The sequence below is a fragment of the Alosa pseudoharengus genome, unplaced genomic scaffold (genome assembly GCF_046254945.1).
Source record: "Alosa pseudoharengus isolate Yale_2024_CS ecotype anadromous, Long Island Sound unplaced genomic scaffold, YU_APseudo_1.1 YU_APseudo_1.1_scf_17, whole genome shotgun sequence".
NCBI lineage: Eukaryota > Metazoa > Chordata > Actinopteri > Clupeiformes > Clupeidae > Alosa > Alosa pseudoharengus.
The window spans coordinates 13,248,140-13,273,357 of NW_027468640.1; the positions used below are offsets into that span (position 1 = coordinate 13,248,140).

At 44.0% G+C, this 25,218-nt stretch overlaps 1 protein-coding gene across 1 annotated transcript in view; it reads right to left on the reverse strand.

Moving 5' to 3' along the window:
* The window catches only part of LOC143127887 (adhesion G protein-coupled receptor L3), a 197,182-nt gene that overhangs the window by 65,133 nt on the left and 106,831 nt on the right, over positions 1 to 25,218 (reverse strand). Inside the window, exons 7-10 of the mRNA XM_076289600.1 lie at positions 21,646 to 21,684; positions 7,752 to 7,935; positions 1,674 to 1,796; positions 66 to 271 (exon numbers count right to left, since the gene is read on the reverse strand). Coding sequence (XP_076145715.1) covers positions 66 to 271; positions 1,674 to 1,796; positions 7,752 to 7,935; positions 21,646 to 21,684 — 552 coding nt within the window. The remainder of the gene's footprint in view (positions 1 to 65; positions 272 to 1,673; positions 1,797 to 7,751; positions 7,936 to 21,645; positions 21,685 to 25,218) is intronic.

Consider the following 25,218-nt stretch of genomic DNA (forward strand, 5'->3'; position numbering starts at 1 on the left):
ATTGACATAGTTTATACTTTTTCTGTGTGTGGTCCCCCCACCTGGGGGCACAGGTGAGCACGTACCAGCAGGTGTTTGACGGTGAAGATGACGGGGTCAGACAGGTAGACCTTGGTGCTGTCTTTGCTGATGGAGGCCGTGATGACGGGCGAGTTTACGATGACCGAGTAGTTGGTGGCCAGCGCCTCGTTGCTCAGCTTCATACTGGCGTTCTCCGTGGACAGGTAAGAGCCCAGTTGTTTGTACAGGACGAACGCCATCCGGATCTCACCTGAGAGGGGATGAAATGAGTTCATTGCCAATTCAGAGAAAATGATTAATGACAAGACTCAAGTAGTTTATTAAACCCTAAAATCTCTTCTCTGTTTCCCTAAATTAAACAAAAAAGTCCCCTCATGGCCTTCAAATGTCTTAAATGTAACTTTACAGTACACCTTATACTTCATTTCAGGAAGTGGGATGAATCTGGCCCCGCCCCCTCTCCACACACTGTTCGCCTGCTACTGGCTACTGCAGCTGTCACGTTAGCTAGCTTGTGCCTGTGCTAGCTTGTGCCTGAGCTTTTATGAAGAATTGTTTTAACCCCCAAGTACTCAGGATAGGTTCAGTTCAGTGATTGGTCGACCATATATCTAAAGCATCAGAAATCTTTAAGTAAGTGACCAATTTCAAACTGAATGTCTCCATTTAAACAAAATCTTCACACACACACACACAAAAAAAACACAAAAAAGAGACTGTGAATGCTTTGTACTTGGGAGTGTGAGTGTGAGTGTGTGTTTGTGTGTGTGTGTGTGTGTGTGTGTGTGTGTGTGTGTGGAGGACACGTCGAGAGAAAATAGCAGTAATGGCTTTACTTTTAAATGGGAAAAGTAGATTTGTCAGATAGTGAGGTTGAGAGCTTTCTTCCTGTAGCGGACTATAGAGGAAACTGAAAACAAAACAAGGAAAACTAATGGCCTCGAAACAGTGATGTGACTTGAGTCAATTTACCCTGAGGCTCTGAAAAGGTCACATCTCATTTAATGCAAGAGGGAAGCCAACAGTTGTACCTACGGTATTCATTTGTTCACAATCTGACGATTATGTAAGAGAATGTGCCCTTCACACATGCAGACACACAAAACTAAAGTATATAGACACAGACACACACACACACACACACAGAGACACACACACACACACACACACACACACACGCTAACACATCCATCATAGATTTCCAAAGCAGACAAAATGCATACAAATGTCTAATACAAATGAAATGTATACAAACACATTGATGGCACTACAGCACTAGCATTATCTGTTAGCACATGCACCGTAATGCACGTTTGAATAGCCACTAACCACGGGGGCCGAGAGGTGTAAAGTCTGCAATTATGTTTGCTTTCCTGCACTGCATGTATTCATGTGCCTGTTTTGCTCCCCAATGAGATGTCAGTCACCTTGCAAAATTGCTTATAGGTCATTGCATCACAACAGCCTACAAATGCATGGAGTTGGCACATTTACACCAAACAACATCACAAAGGGGCGCGAGTACACACACACACACACACACACACACACACACACAAAACCCATCTATATCCGTGGCCACATCTCTGTTCTGCCTACAGGGCGAGGACTATGATGGGCTCGCTGAGCAGGTCCATGTCTTGAGTCCTCACCGTTGCGGCCATGCTGCTTCAGGGTGTTGGCAGACAGGTGGATGGAGTTTCCTTGACCTCCACTCTGCGGAAACTTCAGGTCAGGCAGATTGCCGTCCGTGCTCATGCGCACCACCTCCAATTCTGGAGAAATAAATACGATTTAAAGATGTAAACAAATACACAGAGCCAATGTAAATTATACATAGAGGATCATATGCATATTGGTATTTATTTATAGTAGTTTTAGACTTGTAAGTAGTTAGAAGGCATTTCCCTTCCTCATGTAAAAGTCATCTTAGGGCGTTAATGAGGATTTTCTCTTCTCTTCTCATAGTTATAATTGACAGTTTGCTTGGGTATTGGGTGTCTGGGAAGAATCCTGAGGCTGGGGGGGGGCAAAGCCTAAAACTGTGCACTGTTTTGGTTCACTCTGCCCACACATACTGCACCAGACCGAAACTTTCACTTGTACCAATCCAGATAATAGCCTCAGGAATAGTTGGTCCTCTCTCCTTTTCACCATTCCCCCCCCCCCCCCGCCCCCATTCCCCCCACGCAGTGGTACATCCCAGAGAAGTCCTTCCTGTTGAGCTTGAAAAGTTCCACATCGATTTATATTCAACAGTGCACACGGCCTGGCTGGCATTAATGACGGGCCCCGTATTTTTGCCTTCAGTGTCGTTATTCACTTTAAAGTTGTGGGGGGTGGGGGGGTGGGTGGTGCACGGTGGGACAAGGCGAGGATAATAACGACCAATCGCGGCTCGGCTGGCACGGACGCCTCTGAGTCAGAGGAATTGAGCCCCTCTGCCGGCCTGCTCATCTCGCCGCTCGGCGCCGCCGGAGAGCTTAAGACGGCCTGCAGGCGCGGCAGAGACGCCGGGGGATGTGGCAGCACCCGTGGGTGCATTCAAAGACGGGGTTTAAATAACACGCTAATCGCCAGAAATCTGTTCACGAGATTAACTGTGCACGGCATATAACTGTGAGACACACACACACACACACACACACACACACACACACACACACACACACACATACACACCAAATAAAAAAAGAGACACAGTCTGTCATTCGCAATCTCTCTCTCACCTCAACACACACATGCAATCTCGCTTGCTTGCTTCCTCTCTCTCTCTCTCTCTCTCTCTCTCTCTCTCTCACACACACACACACGCACACACACACACAGACACACACCCGCCTGTGTGGCTGCCCAAGCCTCAGATTTCCAAAGTAAGAGCACTCGCCTTTGTGTTGATAACCTGAAGCTACAGGGCATAAACAAACCAAACTAAAAGAGCATGTCAAATAAACCTCCACCCACATTCGACATTGAAAAAAAAAAAATCGAATAGGCTACACTAGTCCAATTTTCCCCCTCCCTCCTCCACAACCCAAGGCCCATTGCCTTTGCTTCACTGATTTACATGGCACGAGGGGCACCATTATTTTGGGACACAAGCATGCTGTCGTGCTCACGAAAGTGCCGCACGGGACCCAAGGAAAAACAAGCCCCATCTCCCCACTAACTAAGCATGGCAACAAGAGCTAAAGGCGTGGTAAATGTGTCAAAGAGGCATGATTAAGCTGCACCGCCATGAAGGATATTAAACCATATCCATAAAGGAGTTTGTCACGAGGGGCCTCCTTATTCTGTCTTTCTCATTCATATTCCCTCTCTTCCTTCTTTTTTCTCTCTCTCTCTCTCCTCACTCGTTCCTCCAACTGGGCCAGAATCTCTTAATGTCGGAATAAATGTGTTGCCAGATACCATAAATTCCGGTTTTTAATATATAATTCCCCAATGCTGGGCTCTACAGCTCCAGCTCAACAGACCTACATTTTTTGTGTTTCCATGGTAGCTGTAGTCCCCTGAAAATCCTACTCTTTAAGTGCAGATCAACGCTTCTCCCTCCCTCCCACTCTCCCCCTCTCTCTTTTCTCTCTCTCTCTCTCACTCTCTCTCTCTCTCTGTGCTCAGGTCCCCAAATGTTCCTCACTGGCTCATGACCTCTCTCCTGTGGCTATAATGCTCTCCAATGGAGACTCTCCCTGCAGTCTGTAAACTCACGGTAAACTGCTGAGGTTATTTATGGACCTATGTATGGTCTGTTACTGAAACAAAAGTGCTGTGTTTTTTTGCTTTTTTGTTTCGTTTTCTCTTCGGCCCTAAAAATGTTACCAGTTCGCTCCCGAGGCATAAAAAGGTGCATTGCAGCAAACGCAAATTAAAAGCACTTGGTCCAAACAGGCCAAACTACTTGCTCAGGAGAGTACCATCTTAATGAGTCTAGAGCCTTGTGCACAAGCAAAGATTAGGAATGCTTTTCCCTCAAGTGCATCCAAGTACCTCATTCGGCCCTGCACCCAATGCGACCAGCCCTTTGAACAACTCTGCAATTTCAGAGCCATTATAATGGGCGAGGTGGCGTACAGTGCTTATCGCTAATAAAGAGGGGGATACGCATAAAGGGAAATAGCCCTTGGCACATTGGCAAAAACAACCGCCCGAGGCTGGTGTAGTAGCCGATGGAAATCTGGCGCGAGGCCAGACGACCAACGGCCGGGACCTTTAAAAACCTAATCTACGGTCCTCTGGTCAATACAAGGAAGGTATCCGATGGAGCTCAAATCCGATAAAACGGCGGCCGTTACAGGGGGCAAGGAAGAGATGGTCCATTGAAGAGGAGTAATTAACTACTGTCTCAGGGATTAAAGTGAAAAAAAATCGTTTGACTGAACTTTTTTCAGGCCGTAAGTCATACTTGTTCATATATAGCACCCCTTTTGCGGTCGCGACCTATTGGTTTTTAATGTACAAAAAGATGCAAACAGCAAGTAAAGGGAGTATTCCCCCATTGTTTAAACCAAAACGAGGCTACAGGGTACACTTACTATGGACCCTTTCAAGAGAGTTCCATAGACCTCTGAAGTTCGCCTACAAAAAAGCTGCCATCTTTGACATCCGGTATCTGGCGATTTTTCCTACGGGAAAATAACGTGGGGATTTTGAATTATCGCACCTGTTAAATTCTCATGGGGATGAAAAAGTCTGAAATGCAGACGTTTTCCTGAACACACTTTTGTCCTCTGCCTTTGAGTGGCTACTGTGATCACCGGTAAGTGAAGGCGGCACACTTAGATTTTTGCTACCCCAGAGCTAACTTGCAATGCAACTTGCCATAGGTAGTTAGCTTCAATTAACAAGCGGATCTCCTTATATGGGCAAAGATGGCCGTTTTGGTTCTTTTTTGTAGGCGAACTTCAGAGGTCTATTATCAGCATCATAGTTGGCCCCACAAGACATCCTTTTTAACATTCCATATGTTATCTTAATGCAGAGGAAGTAGATTGGGGCCCAAATATAGAACGTTCAAGCATTGTTTTTGTTTTTATTGTTGAAAGTGTCAATATAATTAATGCCACCTACAGGTGAATGCATAGAACATAACAATCCTATGGTTTGTGTACCCTGTAGCCTCGTTTTAGCCGCCAATGGCCGCCAGGTGAATAAGGCGAATTGAGAGTGTTCTTGATTGAGATTGAGTTTTCCTGATGAACAAAAATATATTTTAGTACCATCCCTGACAATTGCTGATTAGCCATTGCTGTTCTTTTCTACTGCAGCAATATTGTAGAAAGGCTTTAACACACTCTTATTTAATTACTTCAGGCCAAAAGTGTTTAAAGGGGAGATTTTTTTCTTGTTAATATGCAATTCAACATCAAGTAAAATCTATAAAATCAAGTTTGAAAGACTTCCCATTTCCTCATCAAAGTAACGAATCAGAACATTCTAGATATTGTTCATATTTCCATTTGTTGCCTCATCCGCATTTTTAATGAAAACATGGTAATTTTGAGTTTTACAGACAACTCAGTTTTCCAATGAGCAGCAATACTCAATACACATACGTGGTGGCTAGTTGCACCAGGTAGGGAAGATGTCCTGAAGTGCACGAACGTTAACCTTATGGCGGTCTTCTGATTGGTGGCGTGCTAAAACGTTTTCCTATTGCATCCATAAACAATTTTCTTGCAGCGAACCGCGCAAAAGCAAACCCCTGGCACTTTAATTTCTTTACACCATGGCTTGTTAGTTCTCCCCCGTTTCCAACAGCTGCCCATCTCCATTTATTTTTTTAACTTTTGACACCTGCCTTCCTTTAGCAACAACTCATCAATGACAGCAAAATGCCAAATAGACGCACACAAATCATGACGCTATATGCGAGGTTCTGGTAGGCCTACTGGTTAGTAATTGTATGGTTATTTTTTGTCAACGTACACTCACAACCTACTGTCGTTAAAAGTGAGGCCTAAGCAAAATAGGCTACAAGGCTGTCACAAACACGACTGACCCCCTTACTCGACAGTTCGCGATGATGACAATATTATTTTTATTTTATGTTAACACGCTCAGTCAAAACCTTCCGTCGCAAATTGTGAAAAACATTGTTGTACATATGTCAAAACAGACGGGATAATAAATTTCATAGGCTACGGTTTATATTGCGTCGCTTTACACATAATGTTAGTTGCATTGATTAAAAACTGTAACAATAATAGTAGCCTACATCGGGTGGCATAGCAGGCTGTCTGTTCAAGTCATAGGTGACACCCAAAATGAATGACCTCCCCTGACAAGAGTTCGCGATAGTAAGAAATTGTCTACATTGATGCACGGAAAGAGCCTACGCTTCTTCTCCGAATTCGCACATAGAGCTCACAATATCATATCCAAAAAAGTTAAACGGATTGGCCAACCTCATCAGCTGTCTCGATTGTGTCACTATAATCCAACTTTTAGACCGTTATAGTCCTCCATACGTGTTCTTTTTTTTTAAGCAAACGCCCGAGACAAGTGTGTAGCTACAACATAAACAAAACTCATGGCTGACGTAGGCTATCTTCTTGAGCGGTCACTGATTGAGACACAGAAAGTTCTCAAGAACACTATTAGGTCTTTAAACATTTACCTAATATTTGTAGTTGCCTTAAAAAAGGAAAAGCAAAGGTGATAGTCCCCCCTCCCCCCTCCTGTTTTTTTTTTCCTCATCGGATCTGCATCGATCTCAAATATGACATTTCTAAAATCAAATTGACGGAAATCCGTCCTACGACGGAGAACTTTAATCCTTGCTGTCTGCAAGAGGCTGTAGCCGTTTGGCATTCGCTCGAACGTTAAGCATTAACTTGTGCTTGTTCTGTGCTATTGGCAGTAGAAAATCGCAGTAAATTTCCTGCTGGTGTGCGTATTGGAGAGAGAGAGAAAGAGAATTGCTGGGCTTTGGGGACGTAGGCTGTCATTATGATTATTCGCCTGTGTTCTTCTGGACTCTAATTGAATGCCATGAGACAAACGATCCAAATATCTCCCAGATGATTCTGCATGACGCCCGTAGAAAGACAGACGTGGGAAAAACACAAAAAAAAAAAACCCAATAGAACTAGAAACCACAAGAGAAAGATTTTCCCCAAATCCATTTCTCTGAACAAGCAGTGGGGTTTGTTTCAAGTATCGAATAATGATCACTCCTCCTGCCAGCTGGAAAAAAAATAAATAAATAAGGAAATGTGATCTAATGAGATGTAATTAAACAAATAAAATATTCACAGGCCATCAGCACGGCCAAAGGCTTGCCACCCATGCCATGCTTCAGAGAGAGGTTGCTCCCTAAAATAAATCAAATAAATAATAATAATAAATAAATAGAACCGAACGACTAATTAGATATCTAGAGGATTGCCATCGGAGCAGTCCCCAAGAGAGAGTTTTATTTTACTTCTAAAACTACTTCCCAAACTAGGCACACTTTTGTATTGCTTTAGTTCATTGACTTATTTATTAGTTTTGAAACGCATCACTTCATTAAACAGATTCACTATGTCACCTCTTGAACATACTTTATTGATGCATCATTGATGATGAAATAGATGTGATTGAGGACATATATTGGTTATTCTATCGTCATTCTAAGATTTTGATTTTGACTCTCTGCAGACAACACACTAGAATAATTTAACTACATTCAAGACAGCCAGAAACTGAGGACAGAGGGACTCCTTTTACAGGAGAAGGCAACTCACGAATGTTCTCTGTGTTTTCTTGGACAATGTCGGTCTTGAGCAGGTTGTCGGCCAGAACGAAGGCCCCCTGCTCCACAGTGTCCAACAGCATGGTGGCTGCCCTCAGCTGTTCCCCAGCGGACAGCTCCTTCCACACCGACTGGGCCTGGGGTTGCAGTAGGTTGTTCACCGTCTCCACCATGGCCTGCACAAGAGAGCGAAGTAGTTAGCAATGATGCTAACGTAGCAATGATGCTAATGTAGCATAACACTACAGCTACTGCTAACATCAGGATCTAGCTTTAGTGGAAATAGACCTCTGAAGTTCGCCTACAAAAATTACCCAAAGCTGCAATCTTTGCCCATATAAGGAGATCCGGGTACCATCTTTGCCAAGATATGGGTCTCCTTATATGGGCAAAGAGGTCTATGACCACTAGTGCTAGCGCTAGTTAGCAAAAAAAAGCGTGTACATTATATATACAGTACACAAGACACCATTGGGGCTGAAAGGCATGATAACATGAGATGCAGTGAAATGGCATGACAGGGGAAAGGATGCAGTGATGACATGGGGCTTATACGAGCAACATGCCACAGCAGTATTAGAAACATACTTACCCTGGACACAGACCAAGACCAAGTTTCTAAATGTATAGCACAGAATATGAGGTGTAACATTATCCTTCATTTTGAATGCTCTCCACCTGCTTTCACACCGGCTACAAGTAAATAACTTTCCTGCACACACACACACACATCATCTGGACAGTGATCTCATGCTGTTTACAAAAGCCTTCCAATTTAAAACAGATTACGAATAAAGCTCCGTCAAAACAAAATGTGCTGTACTGCTTTAGTTTCTTACTCTGAATGTAAGTGTGTGTGTGTGTGTGTGTGTGTGTGGCGGCATAGCTAATTGTAGCCAGCCTGTGGGGTATGCCTCAATGGTGAGCGGACTTCCTGGAATGGGAAGTGGTTTCTGTGGATTTCATGTTGTCCGAGAAGGCAATGGAAACCGATGAAGAATTAAACACACACATACACACACACACACACATACACACACACACACACACACACACACACACACACACTGCAACACACAGTCACTCTCTCTTTCCATGCACACGGAAATCATAATTATTCAAATCAGGGGCCAACGGTTCTACAAGTATTTTGTTGTTGGACACTTGAGTTACAAGCCACCAAGGAGCAGCTCATTACCTATTAATGTTCTTTAACCTCTATTATCCAACCCTTTTCCTGATATGCACAGCCCAAGAGAGGGGGGGAGAGAGAGAGAGAGAGAGAGAGAGAGAGAGAGAGCAATTAAAGATTTAAAAATGCCAATGGCAAGCTGTATGCAGAGAATACTAATTGGGAGTGTGATTTGTTTGATCGGAAAGACAGAGTTGAAGACGGAGCTAAAGATGCAGAAAGGATGCAAGAAAATCCCCAATTAGCAAATACATTCACTTTCGCTTTCTGTCACCTTGGATCTTGGTGCAGAAAATTTACCAAAACAGAATGAAAACAATGTTCTGAGTTGTATCACTTCCTATCTTCGTATCTATTTGATCGCATCAAAGTGTTTTTTTTAAACAGATATGCGAGCAATGGGGTAAAAAATCAAGGAAGTTTTAGGCTGAGCACATATACAGGATCTATATCTCAAAACACCTCAGGCAGCGACGCGATACGCAATGACCTCACGGAACCTTCTAGATGTGTGCGCAGCAACGCCGTGGTGGTGAGCGCCTATGGTGTCACTCACCATAGAGTGTTTGGGTCCATAGGAGACATGAAAGGGAGAAGCGAGTGATGTTTCTATTGCTTATCTTCTCACATCGGGGGCCCTGAGGCACGTTGGGCGGCGAGGATAAAAGCTTTGCAGACTCTGCGGGGTGCACAGAAGAGGTCTCCAACTCTTAGCCCCAACTGATGCAGCCTTCACACTACACTGAGCCACTCAGGGTAGCTGCAGTGCTTCGCGATTGGCCACCTCTGGAAGGGGAATAAGGCGATTGGTTGATGGTGGTCGCTGTGGATATCATGCACGGATATATATGTATGGATGTGCATGTATGTATTGCATGTGTGCAGTGTTGGGAACGTTACTTTAAAAAAGTAAATAGTTATAGTTACTCATTACTTGTTCCTAAAAGTAACTGAGTTAGTAACTGAATTACTCTATGATAAGAGTAAATAACTATTTGCGTTACTGTTAAAAAAAAAAGTTGCTATATGTCAAAGAATTTGGATTTTTTGAGCAGTTTTGAAAAGCCAGTTGAAATTAGTAGAACAGACAGGTGTTTGTAGGCTACATAACTTTCGATATTTATTAGATAGATAGATAGATAGATAGATACTTTATTGATCCCCAAGGGGAAATTGTACATCGACAGACCTACGGTTGACTTCAGCCTGTGTCATAGGTTTTTGTTGTGAGGCAGAAAGATCTAGCTTTTGCTGCTTGGAGGACATTGCTCCGAGTCCTTCTTTGCTAGTGGATGGCAAGCTATCATCTCTGGTGGAGGGGGGCTATCGGTGTTTTTGGCCACTAGCGTGTGTGAGATGCCTCATTAAATTAGAGTTGCTTACAACGGATGTCGACAAAGTCTTCGCTCCTGGACATAATGTACACATTACATGCACCTTCTTGCCTTTGACCACAATGAATTTGAAGTAGTGCTTATATCTCCACTTTGAAAATGCCAACTTTTCATCGGATTGCTCCTGACCTCTGCTGTTTCATCGAATCTCTACTTTAGCTGTTGCGTGTGTGTGGCGCGTGTGCTGGCAAGTGTGTAAAAACACTGGCTCTGATTGGCTATCATGAAACATGACTCTGCCTTAGCCAATCCTAATCGCTTACGTCGTTATTAACCCACCTCCTCACTAGCTGTGAGCCAGGGGTGCGTTCGGATTACACAGTTTATTCAATCAATGCAAAGTAAGTAACGCACCGCATTTAACGTCCAGTAACGTTAATGGCATTGTAACGTTGTAAAAAGTAATTAATTAGATTACTCCGTTATTGACAAATTAACGCCGTTAGTAACGTCGTTATACTTAAACGCCGTTACTCCCAACACTGCATGTGTGTGTGTGTGTGTGTGTGTGCATTTGAATGGTCTGAGAGAGAGAGAAACGTACATACCTATCTGTCTCTCTCTCTTACTGTATACACGCACACACACACTAATATAAGATAATAAATGTGTGTGTGTGTGTATGTGTGTGTGTGTGTGTGTGTGTGTGTGTGCATTTGAATGGTCTGAGAGAGAGAGAGAAACGGACATACCTATCTGTCTCTCTCTCTTACTGTATACACGCACACACACACTAATATAAGATAATAAATGTGTGTGTGTGTGTGTGCATTTGAATGGTCTGAGAGAGAGAGAGAAACAGACATACCTATCTCTCTACGTCTCTCTCTCTTACTGCACACACACACTAATATAAGATAATAAATGTGTGTGTGTGTGTGTTGCCGTTCTGCTTGTGGGCCAGATAGACGAGACGATTGTCTCCCTCCTCTCCTCCTCTTCACGTGGAGATGAAGGGAGAAATCAAAGTGTGGCAGCTGGCCGCGTCTCCTGCACAACGGCCGCCGCTGCTCGCGAGATGGCCAACCTTTTCATGTGAGGCCAGGGATGAAACATCGACCGCCTCCGCCGCCACTAGCGCCACCGCGGAAAAGCCTTTGATGTGAGTATTCATCAGCTGTCTCCCACTTCTCCGGCTACGCCTCTTGACATGAACGCCAGGCCTGCTGGAGCCAGGAGCTCTCTTCATTAGCCGGACGCCACCGCCTCAGCCCCTATTCTGGTTTGCAGATTACGCTAATCACAAGACATTGGCAGTGCACAGGGAGGGAAGGAGGGATAGAGTGAGCAAGATATAGAGAGAGAGAGAGAGAGAGAGAGAGAGAGAGAGAGAGAGAGGGAGAAGGAGGGATTGAGTGAGCAAGATAGAGAGAGAGAGAGAGAGAGAGAGAGAGAGAGAGAGAGAGAGAGAGAGAGAGAGAGAGAGAGAGAAAAGGAGGGAGTGAGTGCGTGAGTGAGAGAGTAAGTAAGAGAGAGAGAGAGAGAGAGAGAGAGAGAGAGAGAGAGAAAGAGAGATGTGGGGATAGGCATTACAGAGGACAGGAACTGTCTCATATGGATTGGAGATCACAGCTTCAGCATGTTAACCTGGCAAAATGGCCGTCATTGTCCAGCTGCTCTTCATTAACCAACTGACCATCACATCATGACTATCAACAAAACTCTAGAAGTGCCCTGACCATACTATGCAATCAATCATCCATTAGTTTATAATGATGGATTATACTTTTTGTTTGTTCAAATAAAACTCCTGGGAAAAAAACAAAACAAAACGAAAAACTGTAGCTTGTATGAATGTAGGAGAATACCCTGTTCAGTTTCTAAGCTACGTGCATGGTTAAGCTCTGAATGAATGATCCTGCAAACAAATGTGTACACATTAGTCTGGATTGGTAAACAAACCCCAGGTGTCTGCAGACAAAACAGATGAGGAAACGGGCAGAAATCGGATAGTTCCTTATTTTTACCCCCCCCCCCCCCCCCCCCACACACACACGCACACACACCCTGCCTGACTGACTCAACCAAAGACTGATCTACAGCAGGCCAAAAGCCCAGCACTTCTAAATCAAGAAACCCTGAAAAACCTTCTTGTTATTGTATTTGACCCAAATGAAAACAGCATGATTAAACACTCCCATCTAGCAACACCGAGGGGGAAAGTCAATACCGCAGCTGGATAGCAACATTCTGCCCTCACCATATGGATATATCATAGCCATCCAAGCAAAGCAATACTCAAGCCACAATGAACCAATGTAACAAGGCACAAAATTTGATTTTAAACAATCTTGTGATTAATGTTTACTTTTTGTGGAAATGCACCAATTGCTTCAAGGAGCCACTCAAGTTAATTGTGTATCTCACTATGTCTCTCACACTCAGTGCTCACTGGGGATGGTCTGAATGGGACCGAAAACATTTTGCACTTTGAGAGCACTTTGCACTTTTGGGTTGACTGGATTAATAAATTGCATCGGCAACATTGGTGTGCGAGTTCATTCTAGACTGAGGGACTGATACACTTTTGGAACTAACGCACCCACCAGGCCTGGAGTCGTTGGCGCGATACCCTGTTTGCCCCATACCCTCACTATACTTCGAAACAAGACTGCATGGACATTTGTCTTTTGGACAAATGCTGTATGAGAATAGTCTTTCTATAGTATTGTTTCATAACAGGCATCCAAGTTAACAGCTCCATACTGAATAATGATAGGACTTAGAAGGCACAACAAGGAAATCAAGTCATTACAGTTCCAAATGCAATGTAGAAGAATTGACTAATCAATAACACAAAAATATACAACTACAGTAGCAACTAAAATGATCTGTTTGCAGAATAATGCAAATAATTACTTCAGTCCTTAGTTCACTCAGTTCAGTCCATAGATTTCTTTGACATGCTTTGAGAGAATTCACACTAGTGTCATATTATGCACAGTCTAGTGACAACTGAATTGGATTAACTCCAACCAAGAGTGAGTCTGGAGGTGTTCTAGGAGACCCAGAGTGGGTCTTGAGGTGTTCTAGGAGACCCAGAGTGGGTCTTGAGGTGTTCTAGAGGAGACCCAGAGTGGGTCTGGAGGTCTTCTAGAGGAGACTCAGAGTGGGTCTGGAGGTCTTCTAGAGGAGACTCAGTGGGTCTAGAGGTGTTCTAGAGGAGACTCAGAGTGGGTCTGGAGGTCTTCTAGAGGAGACAGAGTGGGTCTAAAGGTGTTCTAGGGGAGACCCTGAGTGGGTCTGAAGGCTAGACGCTGTCCTGGCTACATGCCGATGCTTTACAGCGCTGCTCATGGCGGTGAACTATGAGCTCAGAACTGCACGTCGCTAATACATCTTCATGCAGTGAAGCACCAGCGATGGAGAGAAAAAGGAGTGTATGTGTGTGTGTGTGTGTGTGTGTGTGTGAGAGAGAGAGAGTGTAGGAGTGTGTGAGAGAGAGAGAGAGTGTAGGAGTGTGTGTGAGAGAGAGAGTGTAGGAGTGTGTGTGAGAGAGAGAGAGAGTGTAGGAGTGTGTGTGAGAGAGAGAGAGAGAGAGAGAGAGAGAGAGAGTGTGTGTGTGTGTGTAAAAGGAGGTCAGTGTGAGAGTTCAGTGAAGAGTAGAGAGGGGGGGGTGATTAAAGTGTTGTTCTTTGAGTCTGACCATCTCGTCTTCCCATGATGCTGTCAGCTCCCTCCGCAAAAAAAATGCGTTTTCCATTCTACTGGGGATATCACTCTCTCTCTCACACACACACACACACACACATCAAATGTAAACATATCGCGATCATCACACACACACACACACACATATATATACAGAGAAATGAGGAGAGAGAGAGAGAGAGAGAGAGAGAGAGAGAGAGAGAGAGAGAGAGAGAGAGAGAGCAAAAAGATGATGTAGAGGGTACACTCATCCCAGCAGAGAGACAGCCATTCAATCAGCCCAACACACACACACATACACATATATACACACACACACACACACACACACACACACACACACTAGCAGCCTCAGAACTTTCCTGATGTTTGTCTAGCTTAAGGGATCTGCTCCCATGCAGGGTAACTTGCACATATACCCCAATAAGGACCACCAGTGTGTGGGACAAATCTGAGGGGTTCACAAACTATCTCCACTCTGCTATCAACTACCAGTCCAATGCTGATGCCCTTCACCAAATCATCATCATCACAATCGGTTCCATTTGTATTCATATCACAGAAATTATCCTAACTTCCCGAATATAAATCAGTGCTTATACATAGATTTGGCAACATTTCTGCAGCGCTTAGGTTAAAACTGAGGGGGCGGAATATCTACGGTAATGCATTTCTTCAGTCTTCTTTCTGATTAAAGCACAATCTCATTTGGATTCATTGGGTTATTGCATGAATGAATTATATATATCTTGAGAGAGAGAAGAAGTACTGTCTGCATTCATTTCAATGGCCGCTGCTTGCTAGCTACTTTAGCCATCTTTAAAATTGGCATCTGACAAGCGCTCACCTCCAGCCACATTTTCAAAAACAAAGCAGTGTGATTTATTTAAGATGCTATATTTGTGAAATTAATAAACAACAAATAAAACTGTATGATGTTGTTTTGATTGTATTGGTGCTTTCCTACAGTACATTCGTGGATTCGTGGTCATTCAGTTATTCATCTATGACTTTACTCTTTTTTTCTATTTTCTGTTATTTATATTTAATTCTGTTTCTTCCTCCTCTCCGCCCTTTCTTGTCTTCCATTAACGCAGACTAATTCATACACGTGTACTCGTTAGTGCTACATTAATGATCCAAATGTTCGATATGGGATGTTGAGGTGACCAGTAGGTGCAAGGCGGCAGGGCTGGCGACAGCTGTGAGTGGGGAGCAGCGTTTACCAAAAGAGGAGGAGATGAGGAGATATTAGCATGATTCTGGAGTCACGCCAGCACCACCAGGGATTACAGATTGATGAAATTAACTGGCCCCAGAGTGTATGTGTGTGTGTGTGTGTGTGTGTGTGTGTGTGTGTGTGAGAGAGAGTGTGTAGGAGTGTATGTGTGTGTTAGTGAGTGAGTGTGAGAGAGAGAGAGAGAGAGATAGAGAGTTTGTGTGTGTGTGTGTGAGAGAGAGAGTTTGTGTGTGTGTGTGTGTGTGTGTGTGTGTGTGTGTGTGTGTGTGTGTGTGTGAGAGAGTGTGTAGGAGTGTATGTGTGTGTTAGTGAGTGAGTGAGAGAGAGAAAGAGAGTTTGAGTGTGTGTGTGTGTGTGTGTGTGTGTGTGTGTGTGCGAGAGTGAGAGAGAGTGTAGGAGTGTATGTGTGTGTTAGTGAGTGAGTGAGAGAGAGAAAGAGAGTTTGAGTGTGTGTGTGTGTGTGCAAGAGTGAGAGAGAGTGTAGGAGTGTATGTGTGTGTTAGTGAGTGAGTGAGAGAAAGAGAGTTTGTGTGTGTGTCTGTGTGTGTGTCAGTGAGAGAGAGTGTAGGAGTGTATGTGTGTGTTAGTGAGTGAGTGAGAGAGAGAGAAAGAGAGTTTGTATGTGTGTGTGTGTGTGAGAGAGAGTGAGAGAGAGTGTAGGAGTGTATGTGTGTGTTAGTGAGTGAATGAGAGAGAAAAAGAGAGTTTGTGTGTGTGTGTGTGTGTCTGTGTGTGTGAGAGAGAGAGAGAGAGAGAGAGAGAGAGTGTGTGTGTGTGTGTGAGAGAGAGAGAGAGAGAGAGAGAGAGAGAGAGAGAGAGAGTGTGTGTGTGTGTGTGTGTAAAATTGATTCTGGCAGAGTGCAGTCCCTTCGCTCTCCCTTAACCTCACATCATGCTGATGAGAGCCAATTCCTAAATCCTCTCTCCTCTGCTTACACTCTTCCCCTCCCCTCCACCCCTCTCTGATCCATCCTTCTCTCAGTCCTCTAGACTCCTCCCCTCTCTGCTCCATCTCAGAAATAGAAATGGCTGATCTTTAATGCAATATCTACATTGCCCATTATGAGCAACCATCCATCCAATATTCCAAAGGCAAATTCTGTTTACTAATCTGATATCATTTTAAAAAGGCTAACTGAGAAAACATTGGCATTGGTAAGCACATAACTGCTGCCCTGATTAAAAAATCACAATTCGGCTAATACACAGGACATGGCTGTATTATTTCTAAACTAAAATGGTATAAACAGCTCTTTGAATAGCATATACTATAGCAGGCTGCATTATCATGTGCAGTACTGTATATGTCACAATGTCATTTGCTTGTTTTAGTTATACAAGTGTGATGATTCTGTGGGACAGGATTGGCCAGTTTGGCACTGGATATGTGACAGATATTGTGTCTACCTAGGTGAGGTTGTAACCTGCAACACAGCTGAAAAAGCTGAGCTTTATGAGTATGCGGTCATCCTAACAATCCTCATCTTTTAACAAATTGGATCCCTATAAAAGTTTACAATCCTATTATGCGCTTAGCAGAAGGGGCCAACCTTCACAAAGGTCAGCAGCAGAAAACGACACATTTGTTACTGACCAAGGACTTTACGGAGTGTGTGTGAGAGCATGTGTGTGTGTGTGTACGGGGATGCTTGTGTGTGTACATGTGAACACGCCTGGTTGCTTGTGTATGTGTGTGTGTGTGTGTGTGTATGTGTGTGTGTGTGTGTGTGTGTGTGTGTGTGTGTGTATGCACTGTCTTATCATATCATACCATATGGAATCGGACTGAGATGCATTAAATGCAGTAAAGAGTTAACAACACGTTAAACTATATGATTAATACCCGCTCAAGCACTGAGACAAGTTTAATAGAGCCGCCCGAGTCGTAATTATTCATCTAAAAACAGGCAACTGTTTCATAGCAGGCAAGCCACTCTGCAGCCCTCCTGGTGGCAGCCATTTTGAGAGTGTGGTAGCATGCCTTTGGGTTGGAGACAGATGAAATATAATCAGGCTAATTGGGCAGACGAGATAAACAAGCTGTCCCTCATCAGGGAGGAGATGGATGACCGTGGTGGAATACGCAGCCAGTTTGTTAGGGATCAAAGACGGCAGTGGTCTCTTGGTTTAAAAAGGGAGGGGGGAGGGGGGAGGCTAAGCCTCCTTCATGAATTAGGGCAAATGAGGACACAAAATGTGTGTGTGGTTATTTACGGTTGTGTGTTGGAGTGTATGTGCGGGTTGGAGTGTGAGTGTAAGTGTGTGTGTGTGTGTGCGTGCGTGCGTGCGTGTGTGTGTGCGTGTGTGGTTATTTGCGGTTGTGTGTTGGAGTGCATGTGCGGGTTGGAGTGTGTGTGTGTGCGTGCGTGCGTGTGTGTGTGTGTGTGTGAGAGAGAGTGTGTGAGTGTGTGTGTCTTAGTGTGTGTAACACTAAGATAAATGAGGGGAAAAGACTGCATTAAATGCCACCTAGCCCACTGTGATTAGTCACAAGCCTGCTATGCATTAATCACACAGCTCAATAGCAATTACTCACACGTCTGTGTAAGCAGGGGCCTGTTTAGGATAAGGGCATTAATGAAACAAATAAACAATTAAATAAACAAACAAATGCATTTGAAAAGCTGTGTTTTGGGAGTCTGGCTTTCTGAGCATCTGCAAATGGAACAGCCAGTCACAGCTGATTGTACTTCCAGCATTTATGTGTGTCTGAAGCATGCGTCTTGCATTGTCACACAAGGGCATCACATACAGTGTTTTGAATACGCTGATGGTGGCCTTTGATATGCAATTTTTATTTTTCTTCTGTTTAATCTGTATATTCTTCTGTTTTATTTTTTCTTCTGTTTAATCACCAGCTTCCATCTGTAGCTTCCAGTGCCGCTCATGGAAGATGCTAGAAACTCGACTGGTGCATTTGTCCTGCTGCTGTTATGCTGAATATGTTGCATGTGGCATGGATGTCGGAAGCCTTGGGCCATAACATATGACCGTTAAGGTAAAAGGGGAAGTTCTCATTTCTCCTTAATGGGTAGAACACCAACTACTTAAAGGATAGCACCTGGAAGTTAAAGCTGCAGTTGGCAAGATTTTTTTTTTGAAAAAAACCCTGCACTTCTACCTCCACCTAGAGCCTTTTATTTGTTTTGCAAAAAATCCAAAGCTCCCGGTTCTTCTGGTCCAATCAGAGCAGGGCTGTGTGAGATCTGACTGTCAATCACAGTCTGGTGCAGTCTGGTACGCACTGACGAGCACAAACTCCATGAGGGAATGCTCGATGGTAGTGGGGGGAGGGGCATGAGAGTTGTAAACACTCAACATTTTGGCTAAGTCCCCTCAATCTGTCAGACTTGCCTACTGCAGCTTTAAAATGCACGTCTGGGCTCTCCTGCTGCCACATGCTCCTGTTACAGTGGCGTGGGATGCATACAGCACCGCTCCGAAAATCAGCGCTTCAACACACTGCAACGACTGGAAACCCACGTCATTATAAAATATAGCTCAGAGTAAACCTATTTCACCATACTGTTGCATAATGCCTAATCTGTAATCTAAGATATATTGCATATCATTATACGGTATTACATAATACACCACATAACAAGAAATCATTACATATTCATTCTTTTCAGTGATCGTTGGGTAATATTATATTTTCTCCACATCACCAGCAAAAGCCAGATGCCCGCAGCGGAAGCACTCATGCACCGTGCCGTAATGTCCCCCTTTGCATAAATAAGATGGATGCTCCGAAATCAACAGATGCGGTACGGAACCCATATGCGCAGTGGAGTGCTCCATCTCCATCTCCATCTCCGGCTCCATCTCCTGCACCATCTCTAGCCCTGATCTGATCTGATAGATGGAGCCCCTCCGACCACCTGCTCCATTTTACAGCTGCCGCCAATTACAGCCGCTGCTAATGAGAGGAGCGGCATAGTGGCGCTCTCCATAACACTGGGGGGGGGGGGGGTCGTGGGGACGGACGGGCCTGCTGTTACGGCACAGAGGGGCCAGCCGCAGGCCGCACTCGTCTGGCCACACTCTCTAATGACCACCCCCTTCACCACAGGAGACGCAGATTACTGTTTTATAACAGAACCCTCGACTCTCTTTTTGTAGGATTCTGATGCATGTGTAAGGCTAGGGGAGACTAAGGTGTAGTGTAGTGCAGGTGTGTGTGTGTGTGTGTGTGTGTGCCCGCGCGCATGTGCAAGTGTGTGTGAGTGAGCATGCATGTGTGACTGTACAGTATGTGCCTCTGTGTGTGGCTGTGTGCTTGTAAGTGTTTGTAAGTGCATGCACATTTCTGTAGTAAGTATGTCTGTGTGCACATGTGTTTATGTTCACACATTTTCTTTATGAGAGTGGATTGCGTGTTTGTGTATTTGCGTAGCAAGTGTTCGAGCGAAAATGAGTGGCAGCTGTTTGAAGAGGTCTGTGTTTTTTACAAATCACCACACACACACACACACACACACACACACACACACACACACACACACACACACACACACACCGCAATCACAAGAGACCTGACAGGAGGTGAACACTGCCCCATTTCCCTAATCAATTAGATTCCCTGGATGCCATACACTGGCAATCAATGGCTGATTTTGCAGAGCCTGGGAGATGTTGCTCTATTACAGTATTTCAGCCCAGTTGCGGCTAGCTGCAAACCTGCCGCGGGTTTCAGTGACAGAGGAATCTATACAGTCACATATTCACAGCAGTACATGGTGTGCATATGCACGCATGCACACACACACAAACACAGCAAAACAAAAGTAAAGATGAATATGTCCATTAACACAAACCAAAATATACATTCTAGCACACACACACCTACAAAACAGCTCAAATCAAACTTGCTCCATATAATCTCTAACCCCTGGTGTATCAGACAGCAGACATGTCAAATCAGAAACCTGGAATGACTTCCTCATAGACTGATGCCTGAATAAACACCCTCTCGTGACAACTTTAAGACATTGTCAAGGCTTCTGACAGAAAATGGAAACAGACTCTCTTGAATCATTTCACTCAATCACTATTAATTAGGGTCCCTTTGATCTCTTCCAAAGGTGCATGCCGTCTGATAAATGACTATGAGGGGCTTTGTTTGAATATAACATCCCAGTGGCTGTGAGTACAAAGGGTGACTCAATCAAAATCATTATCTTCACAAAACAATGCAGCAGAAAATTGGGTAAGATATTAGTAGACAGGATGTTACTTTTTACGCCTGTTAGTTCCTCACAGGAGAGGATTTTATGTTTTGTGTTTTTGTTTGTCCTGTCATGTTGACATCACAGGGACCATACTGAAAATGAACAATCCTGTCAGACATGGTCACCAGGCATGGTGTTTCGAATAACCTGATGGTAACCTTTGATATGTAGTTAATTTCATTTTTGTTTGTTTAATCACCATCTTCCATAGCTTCCGTTGCTTCTCATGGAATATGCTAGAAACTCGAGCTGTGAGTTTGGCCTGCTGCTGCTACTTCAGTGGCCCTTAAAAAAAGGCTGCAACTTCATTTTGATTTTGTAATCACCTTTGTCTTTGTGTTACTTCTATAGAAGACAAAAAAACATGCCATTGTGTTGGATGAAATATTACTGGTGGGAGACACCGAATAGAAACCTCCGCTATATTAATGTGCTGTCATAGACTGTGAGGAGGCCAGTTTTCCATGTCCATCATATCCAAAGCTAAGTGAATCATTTCCTTGTGTAGTGCCGCTGGCAGGGTTGGCTGGGACGACAGGCAGATGCATTTTCCCCACTTGTCACACCAAATGACAAATAACACCGCCAGAAAATCCTGTCTGTGGTCGCCATGGCTTTCAAAAGAAGCATCCGCAGGATTTCGTATCGCTCCATTTCCTCGAGCTAGTATCCCATAGCAACAGACCAGCAACGCAAAACCAGGGAACCAGTGGTATTAAGGAGACATTATCATTCTGGGCATGCTCAGTGGAGACGGAATGGATGACTAGAAGAGGCGACGGGAGAGTTGTGGGAAACACAGTGCAAAGCAGCCTTTGTCAAATGCAAGAGTGAATAAATACTTTATCTGAAAAGCATAAAAGACAAATGGGGAAGACATTCTGCATGCATCATAGGAACCAGTTTGGGGGTGTTATTTTTTTAGGGGGTGGGGGATTTGGACATTAGCAATTCGTCCCTTTTAAAAAAAAGTTTGTTCGAGGTGTGTCATGAATGTGGAAATGATAACCAAGCACATAACATCACAAATGCATGGCAGAGAAACACCGAAGCTTCCCAGTGGGAGAGGAGGAGAAATGCGAAGCTGCACCATGAGGATAAGCGTGGGATGGGGTGGGGAGGCTGCCGCGGCAACAGCAAGGCCGAGGGTGGTAAATCGGGGAATTATTAGAAAATACCTGGACGAAAAAGCGGCACGCTCGCTCTCGCTTCTGCAGCTGAAAACCCCAAAGAGGTCACATAGTTACTACGGATACAGCAACACACAGCGCTCTATGAGGTCACATAGTTACTACGGATACAGCAACACACAGTGCTCTATGACACTAACAAGACATACAGAGTGACAAGATAAGTATGTACAGTAAATATAAATAAATGAATATAGATAAAGAGGAAGGTTTTATGTACTACTGAATAGGCACCTTAATAGATCAATAAACAATTATGTAGAGCAAAATAGCCATCATTAATTTCATCAATTAATTGCCTCCCATTTTCCTTCAACTCCATGAGAAGTGTGAGTACATTCTTTACAATTATTGCTCAAAGGAAACCCAAGAAAAAAAAGAGAGAAAAAAAAATCTTAATTAGCACAAAAATCCATCACATGTACTCAAGAGGGGATTGAGCAAAGACATGTCTTCTGATTCAAGGTTACTGTATGTTCTACTGATGAAAGAAAGAGAGAGAGAGAGAGAGAGAGAGGGAGAGAGAGAGAATTAAAGAGAGAAGAGCAGAGAACAGAAAGAAAATACATCAATTTTTGACCCAAAAATCTCTCTCAAAGAGCAAGAGCAATTTTCTATAAGCTTGACAGGATATCACAAAATTAAAGTTTAAATCCCACATATTAGAAGGCTAACCTAGCGACAGGGCAGAGTAAAACGGTTAACATAGGGGGAAACAAAACCTTTGATGATCATATTTATAGCAAAGAGCCATTTAATTAGGAGGTAAGAAACCAGGAGGCAGAAAACCTGCTTACACTGTGAAATTGTCTGAACAAACAAAAAACAACAGCAACAACAACAAAAAGGGACAGTTTAAGGCTTCTCTGCTAGAGGCTGTCCAATGCTAACAAGATCCTTGGGTGACCTTTCCACGGATGCCACCTTCCCGCAAAGCGCTCTCCACCACATATCACAGCCCCACTTCTCTAAAACCCCTCCTTAGTCGAGCCTTGCGGGCCTCTTTGATCGTGAAAAGTGGCACAGGGCTTGGTGTTTGCCACCTCAATCCTGGCATTGTCTCCAGGCAAAGCCCATTGTGCTCCGCTATCAAAGGAATCTTTAATTCGGTTAGCGCTTAGCAGATTACGCTCAAGTGATTGAACTCGGGAGTTCGACGTGGACGGCATAAGGATCCGTGTTCGCCGGCGGAAACGAGAAGGCGGATTAAGCCAGGAGCGACAGCGGAAGAGAGGCTGATGATGACCTTGAGCAAGAGAGAGAGAGAGAGAGAGAGAGAGAGAGAGAGAGAGAGAGAGAGAGAAAGAGAGAAAAAGAAAGAGAGAGAGAGAGAAACCTCCAGATTTGGGCCAGATTGGAGCCAGAATCAGATCAAATCAGATGACAGAGTTTCTCACATCACACATATGCGATGATACGTGTCACTCAAATGTACAAACGAGATGGAGCCTGTAAAATTGAGCGCAGCGTGGGATTGTCATCGCTCTTAACATTAAACGTCTGAAACATTGACATTAAACGTCTGGAGGTGACACTACAGTGATGCCTTCATCTTGTTCTTATCCCTCTGTAGCATCTAAATTATGAAAAGTTACCTAGACAGTATGCTGTGCGTGCGTTCCAAAGTCTAAACGAAATTGTGTGACACACAAGACATTGACGTCATTGAGTCTCTCAATGTGAGGTTTGCCAGTAAATAAACATCGGAACTGGCAATGATTTTTGATCCCTTCTGTTTTTATTTTAACACACAGAAAACAAACAGTTCTGGCATATGGTTCACTGGAGCATCTTGTAGAGCACTGAGTGAACTGGTTCGTGCTCTGGCACCACTGACTAATGAGTGGGTGAAGTAATTCAATTGTGAGGAGAGAGAGAAGGAGGGATGGAAGGAGAGAGAGAGAGAGAGAGAGAGAGAGAGAGAGAGAGAGAGGGAGGGAGAGAGATAGAGAGAGAGAGAGAGAGGGAGGGAGGGAGAGAGGGAGGGAGGGAGGGAGGGAGAGAGAGAGAGAGGGAGGGAGGGAGGGAGAGAGAGATATAGAGAGAGAGAGAGAGCTGTTCATTTCGGTGCTGGTTGGCACGTGCCCACTGCTGTCTAGACTCAGCGAAGCTAAAGACTCCCGCATGAAACGGTGACGGAACACCACTGTGAACCAATCACTGTCACAGGCCACTCTGGCCACTTCCTGTTAGGGCAACTGTTGTCTGACCGTGTCCTTAACAGTGGTAGCTCGTGGTTCGAGCGATTGTTAAATCTCAATTCACTAATTTGTCTATCAGAGTGCTTCATTTAGAGTGTTGAGAATAACACTTTTGGCTTGGTAGCTGGCCATGGTCCTGGAATGCCTATATAGTGGAGGACCAGCTAATCTTCCCTGATACTTTCTATCGGAGTAATATGAGCTTAGAGACAGCAACAGTGAACAGGAGGCACATGGGCAGAAGGAAAACATGTGGTGGAAAGGTATGGCAGGTTTAAGACTCCTAGAAAGTGAATTATCGGTGAGTTAAATGCTGTCAATCATTCAGACATCTTCTTTCGCACTATGTCCTCAGAAGGAAGTTGATTTGAGGTCAGGCAACAGTTCACTGATTTTCGATAGTGGAGAGCTGTAGGATTTCAACTTTGTCTTCTCTGTCTTGTCCTCTTGGAGAGTCTGTCCATGTGTGCTTTGAATCAAAGTCCTATGGTGAGGAAACTACATTTCCCATGATTCCATTCTCGCTTATGAGCCAAATCAAAGTCCTTTTAGGCAAGTCCCTCCACTGGGCGGCCATATACCAACGTTTTTTGGGCACTCATCGGGCACAGTCTTTGGGTCGAACTTCGCGTGCGTAAGGCTTCACGACACCAATCTTGCTCCAGCGGCGAGATCACAACACATGATTGGCACGATGTCTTCACAACAAACCATATGATTGGCTCAATGTATTCACATCACACCACATGATTGGCTCAATGTATTCACATGTCGACGTTTTGCCAAGGAAGGGGTGGGATATGTGTAGACAATGGCCATATTGGCGTGACAAACTAGCCCCATGCATTTCTATGGAGTATTTTTTGAGTGCTGTGTCTCCTCATTAGAAAGTCTCTGTTTAAATGCAGGAGTTTATAGAGCAAGCACCGATACTCAATACATTCACAATTTTTTGGAAAACAGCTCAATGCACATGAGATAAGTCGTTAAACTTTGAGTCTGCTTTCCCACTGCTTCCATGGAGTTCAATTTGAAGTGCATTGGGAGAATTCAGGCTTCGCACAAGAGTTGCTAATTAGGGTAAAATTAATCACTTCCTGGTAGTTTCAGTTAGGGACCAACACATACTCCCCCAGCTCTAATTATAAAATCATGGGAGAGAGGGAAAACACTATGACCGGATATGAGACTTCATTATTATTTATTAGACACATTTATATATTCAATAAACATATATTTATATATATTTAACATCCAATATCTCACTGTGGGTTCTTACTGAGTAATACTGGAGGCGGTGGGGAGACAGAGCAAAGTTATCAAACTGTGATTTGCAAACAGGTATACTTGTCGGGGTGTA